General features: G+C 37.6%; 1 protein-coding gene across 3 annotated transcripts in view; it reads left to right on the top strand.

The window, feature by feature from the left end:
- Window positions 1-6,663, top strand: part of LOC143032385 (luciferin 4-monooxygenase-like) — a 47,375-nt gene that overhangs the window by 34,776 nt on the left and 5,936 nt on the right. For all 3 annotated transcript variants that reach the window (XM_076197067.1, XM_076197065.1, XM_076197066.1), the window contains 3 exons: window positions 1,672-1,855; window positions 4,161-4,307; window positions 5,965-6,087. In XM_076197067.1, coding sequence (XP_076053182.1) covers window positions 1,672-1,855; window positions 4,161-4,307; window positions 5,965-6,087 — 454 coding nt within the window. The remainder of the gene's footprint in view (window positions 1-1,671; window positions 1,856-4,160; window positions 4,308-5,964; window positions 6,088-6,663) is intronic.

Here is a 6,663-nt window from a genome sequence, read left to right as displayed (position 1 = left end):
ATAAATATCACACAAATGAATAGATATAGCAAATTGGAATGAAAAATACTAACAACTTACTGTATATGTTGCAATGGTATTTAAGAAAAGGTTTTGTTTAAAACGTTGTTGGATCAGTTTTATGTTTTGCCGCCATGATGACGTCATGTCGGTTTCAAAGACCGACCCCCACCTAACACTTCCCGTCGTTTCCCTAAATTCATGTCCCCCCATATACACATGTTACTCTATACACATAAAAACATAAGAATGAAGGAGACTGCAAGGGATCATATGGCCTACACTAGGCAGTTCCATGTCCATTACCGCCTATTATCCTCATTCATCTTCTCTTAACCGATAGTTTCAGCGCTCACTACATGGTTACCAAGTCTATTTTATTCGTTAACTACCCTGTTGGTAAACCAGCCCTTGTCCATTTCCTTCATAAATCAAAATTTGTCCAATTTAAATCCATTACTGCGAGTCCTTGCTTGTTGTTGAACCGAATGATTTGATCTACCGTTCTCATGAACAAAATATCTCAAGTGTGTCGAATTACGTTTGGCCTTTAGGTAGTGAAGAAATTCAAATTGAATAAAATCACCTAACGGCAGGTAGGGTAAATATACGAGACAAGTCTGTGATTAGTGAAGAAATTTCTTTTACCTGAATAAAATAGTTTGGCAGGAGACAGAATTATTACATAAAACGGATGGCTAAGAATACTAATTAAGGTTTTCTCCATCATTGTAGTTCATTGAATCGGTGGAAAATATTCCAACGTCGCGTCGGTGGAAAAAGTTTGGAATGAACAGATTTGTCGATTTTACAGTTCCATGACTCTGAATGTGATATTACAATATTGCTTATATTTTATTTGTTCGTTTTCATTTAACAAAGTCCAGTATTTGAGAGATCTAGCTGCTCTGTACCATAAAATATAGTCTTTCGGCTGAATCATGATACTGTAAAACGAAATAACTTGACGAATAGCTAAAAAAAAAAGAATTTAATATATGGGAAATATGCATATACTCCTGGAATGTATTGACAAAATTCCCATTTTCAAGCTGAAATTATCGTTTAATTTATTTATGTATTTGATTATTATATTTATCTATTCTATTTAACCTATTTATTCAATCTCATTTTCTCATAAATTTACTTATTCACCCATTTGTTTATTTATCCATTTATAATTATTTTTTCTTATTTTCCCATTTATCTAATTATTCTAATATATCTATTTGTTCAATCTAATTATGCACATGAATTTACTTATTCACCTATTTATTTATTAATTTATAATATTTTTTTCTTATTTTCCCATTTATTTCATTTTTCTATTCTAATTACCTATTTATTCAATCTAAATTTGCACATGAATTTACTTATTCACCTATTTGTTTATTTATTAATTTATAATAATTTTTTTCTTATTTTCCCATTTATTTCATTTCTCTATTCTAATTACCTATTTATTCAATCTAATTTTGCACATAAATTTACTTATTCACCTATTTGTTTATTTATCAATTTATAATAAAAAAAATTATTTTCCCATTTATTTCATTTTTCTATTCTAATTACCTATTTATTCAATCTAACTTTGCACATAAATTTACTTATTCACCTATTTGTTTATTTATTAATTTATATTTCTTTTTCTTATTTTCGAATTATGTGTAGGTTTTTGGCTTACTTAGGCGGCGACGCGTCGAAGGCGATGTTGCAAAGATGTCTTCTAGTCGTCCCTGTCTGTCACAGCTACGGCCATCTTACCATGATCAACATTCTTCTACGCGGAGGTCTCGTCGTTCTGATGGAAAAATTCTCCCCAGAGCACTATCTAGAATCCATTCAGAAGTACAAGGTAACTATCTACTCTTAGTTCTAGATTCGGTACAGTAAAATAAGTTTGAAAAAATATTTCGGAGATTGTTGGGAAGCTGTACCTGTATGATAGAGTGCATCTGAGTGGAGGTTAATGATACTAACGGTGGTATTCTTGTGAAAAAAATCTTTCCTTTCCAAGGATTTATATAAGATTTATAAGAGGAAAGATTTATATATGGAGAGATTTTTTTTAAGAATATCACCGTAAGATTCTTACGGTGGTATTTTTAAAAAAAAACTTTTCCTTCCAAGGATTTATATATAAGATTTATGTAAGGAAAGATTTATACAAGGAAAGATTTTTTTAAGAATACCACCGGAAGAATGTCACAAATCTCACATGAGTGGGTAAAGTGTTTAAGTGTCAACTTTACTCTTGTGACCTTTTGGTCCATAACGACGTCGTTTTTTTTTTTTTTTTTTTTTAAGCTGAAGCCTGGACTTCGACTCAAAGAGCTCTTCAGCCGAATAAAATTATCTGACGTTAGCCAGAACAAAATTAATAACATACGTCATCACATTGATTCAAACGACTTGATCAAACATCTTTGTCGCCATCTACATCTTCAATTAAGTGACGACCATCTACTGAATTAAATCGCCAATGATTTGTCAGAATATTGGAAAAAAATATTGATATGGCGAAGAAGTCGATTGAGATTGTCTTAACATTTTCATTGCGGTGATGCCTTCCCAGAATGATGTTGATAAAGTTCACCACACTGCCAGTAAAGTAGTGAACATGGCTTCTGTGGACATATAATTTCAAAATCTTTCTCCAATCGTGACACATGTTTTCAGCCATTAGAAAGTAGATTTTTACCAACTTCATAGGATCTACTTAATGAAAATTACAAGTATATTTTATAAAAAAAAAGAAAAAAAGACAGAGTTTAAGCCAGTATTTAAGCCAGTGGTTAATTTTATTTACTTAACTTGAAAACCAGGACTGGTTAAACGTTTGAAATATACGGCACTCGGCTCACTGTGTGTGTGTGTGTGTGTGTGTGTGTGTGTGTGTGTGTGTGTGTGTGTGTATTACCTCTTGGTATGTCTCTCGTACACACACTCTCTCCTCTCAGAATATGGTTGTGTTTATACTCATACCCTCTTCCACACCCCTCAAAAAAGAACTTAAAAACGGGGAAGAGGAAAGGAAGAGAGAAGAAGAAGAAAGAAAAATAAAAAAAGAAAAAAAAGAAGAGGAAGAAAAAGTATAAATACAATTTCTCTTTTCAGGAACATTTCCTGTGGATTAACGTACATGAAAGGATTGACTTCCCTTTCATTAATCTTTACGGACTTTTGTAATCCCCTTACGGATCAGAAATAGGTAGCATTCTGTGATGGTTAGAGAGTAAGCTCTAACCATTGAAAAACACTGATTACTTTTAACGCAGCCCGAAAGGATTTCTCCCCGTCTTCTCCTTTTCTGCATGGGGGGACGGAGAGGGTGGGTCGCCGAATTTATGAAGCGGCTTTGCTGTGGATGTGCTGCGTCTTGCGACACTGCTTCTGACCCAGTGCAGTGGACAAGATGCAGGGATGACCTGTCATCTAGGAGGTGCCAAGTTAAGAGGGAGGGAATAGGGTAGAGGGGAGTGGAGTATGTAGGGGATGGAATGGGTGGGAGTGGTTTCTATGCCTTTGTCTTTTGGCTACCTCCCGTGTAAGGGGGAAAAAGCCTTTGGTATATGTATGTATGTATGTACATACATATATACATACATATACCAAAGGCTTTTTCCCTATTACAAGGGAGGTAACCAAAGTTAAAAGGCTTAATTCCACTCCCACCCATTTCATTCCGCACGTGCAAGATGCCAATAGAACTTTTTTTTTTCAAATTGAATATCCCATTCTCAAAAATTTGATAGAATTTCCATCGAGAAAAGAACAGTTCATACTCGAAATTTTGCAAGTTTGATCGAAATATTTTGATCAAACTTGGGCAACTTCTATTTAATAAAGTTTGGTAAAGATATTCTTCTCGGAATTTTGAAATCTTCTAGTTGAAAATTATTCTAACTTCCCAGCGCATCTTAACTTATTTAAGCACTTCCACGAAGACCTTTCATCCCATACACGGGGGACACAGGTGACTGATAGCTAGAATCAATAATAGCTAATAGAATCAAAGATCACGTCGAGAGACGTAATTTGATCCGTGACTCAGCATGGATTCACCAAGGTTAGGTCATACGTATTTCATCTATCTCTTTACACCAAATGACCCATCTCACCTCTTTGACTCCTACTCTGATCCCTGATGCATTTTCCAGATCACCTACGCTCCGGTTGTGCCTCACATCGCAAAGTTCCTCTCCGAGACGCCCATGATGGACAAATACGACATTAGCTCCGTCCTAGCATTCGGGAGCGGGTCTTCGCCACTCCCAGCGTCGACGGCTGTAAACATTATGCAGAGAGTGAGTAGACTTTTTCTTTTTGGCTACCCCTCTTGTAAGGGGGAAAAAGCCTTGGTATATGTATGTATGTATGAGTAGACTGAATCACTTGACTGATATGGTTTAACCTCACCCCCCTCCACCCTATCGGAGGGCTTGGAAGGTGCCTCTTATAGAGGACTTTGTAGCGTGGCAGGGTTCGAACCGTCATTCCCATCGACCTTCGCCGCAAGTAACGACGCCCTAACCCGATCGGCCAGTCCTGATTCAGCACTCTATCCTTGAAAAGACTTATGGGAAAGGGCCTGGGAACCGTTGCCTGTCACTGTGGGGCTACGGTTTTTCAGTGACTGAATTTTGACGAAAAATATTATTCGCTTAACCACTTCACACTACAGATATTAAGGCATTAAGGATGGCAATTTGTACTTTCGTTTGTATTATATTGTAAAATGTATTATACTGCATGACAGTGACACCCCCCCCCCCGGGTTTCGCGAGGGTTACGTTCCAAGATCCTTCGCGAATAGCGAAAAATCGCGGATAGTGAACACGCCCTTTAAAGGATTACAAAGGAGGAGCATGCCGACAGGAAACCTTTTGGTCCATAACTAGGTCAAATGCGGAAAAAACATTATGATAATTATGAATAAGTGAAAGAAAAATAAATTAAAAATTATAATAATATATATAATAATGCCTTAGGACATTGTTGTCCAAACATTTTCGCCTATTATACCCTTTGTTACCTTCCCCTACTGTTATCTACATCACCCCCCCCACCGCCCATCATGGCAGAACAAAGCCAGTTTTATTTAAGATAATGCAAATAATATATTAATTATGTGCGTGTGGGTGTATTCCTTATTTGTTCCCGTCTCTTCGCTCCCTCCCTCTCTTTGCCGTCATAGAACATGGGATATTTCTGTTGTGTGTGTGTATTTACCTAGTTGTATCATACGGGAAGAGAGCTATGCTCGCAGTGGCCCGTCTTTGTATCTTTCAGCATCGAGTTTGTTCTAAAATTCTTGTATGGTTTTTGCACGCACTGTTGCCTAATCCAATTTGTTCCAGATATCCACCACTCTCTCTCTCTCTCTCTCTCTCTCTCTCTCTCTCTCTCTCTCTGTGTGTGTGTGTGTGTGTGTGTGTGTGTGTGTGTGTGTGTGTGTGTGTGTGTGTGTGTGTGTGTGTTCCTTGTTTGTTCACGTACCCTTATAATCTATGTTGTGTAACCCCTTGGGTACGCGGACCCCAGTTAGGACAACACTGATTCAGGATGCCCCTTGTAACGTTACAAACGAGGAGCTTTTTATATCGTTTCATGTAAATAAATTTTAGTATTTCACCTTAAACAGTTATTTGGAAATATGAAGTTTTAAAGTTGACCTGAAATGGGGTTTTCTGTCGTGGTAGAATGTGAAGCGTAAGTTTTACACACACACACACACACACACATATATATATATATATATATATATATATATATATATATATATATATGTATGTACATATACATATATATTCATGTACATCGTCCTTATCTACATTATCACCATCATCCTCATAATCATGAATTTTCAATTACTCCAATCTTTACTGAGGTTTGTGAGTCCAACCCCTCTTGAAGATGCAAACCGAAGACTTACAGTCCTTCATGTTTTCCTCCCGATTTCAGACAAACCGCGGCATAGGCGAAGGTTACGGACTGACAGAAACGTGTGCCCCGATAGCAGTCAACGGCAGAGGCGGATACAAAGTCGGAGCCACGGGTCGTGTACTTCCCTACGTCGAACTCAAGGCAAGTTCGATTATTCCTTATTGACTTCGATTCCTTAGGGCACGGGAGCGGGAGTACACCGCATTCTGACGGATGCAGGGATGACCCGTCATCCACGAGGAGCTAAGATGGGACAGGGGTGGAAAGGGTGGTAGAAGGGAGTGAAATGGGTTCACCATGGTCTTGGAACACGTGTTGGACTCGTGATCGACAGCTTTTACCCTCCCGGAAGAGAGCTCATATATGACTGATCTATGGGTAATGCTGTGATCTTACACGCAGACATACACCCAACTCCCCGTCCATGAGAGTTGGAGTAATGACTCGCAGCGCAGTGATACTGAAATTATTTCAGCCCTGGGCGGGATTCGAACTCGGACCGCTGTAGCAGCGATTGCGAACGCTACCACTGCGGCGTCGGGAATACGTCCGTGTTTCTGACCCAGCTATCTCCCTTATTATGGGAAAAAGGTCTTGATATATAGATATATTGTTATATTCTAGCAGATAAATAAACAAAGTATATAAATGAATTAATGAATTAATTAATAAATACGTAAATGAATAAAATCAAAGCCGAGTGCATAGATGTGGACT

Source organism: Oratosquilla oratoria, chromosome 13 (assembly GCF_046742065.1).
Source record: "Oratosquilla oratoria isolate Oo_2021 chromosome 13, ASM4674206v1, whole genome shotgun sequence".
Classification (NCBI taxonomy): Eukaryota; Metazoa; Arthropoda; class Malacostraca; order Stomatopoda; family Squillidae; genus Oratosquilla; species Oratosquilla oratoria.
This window is presented reverse-complemented; position numbering and strand designations above follow the sequence as displayed.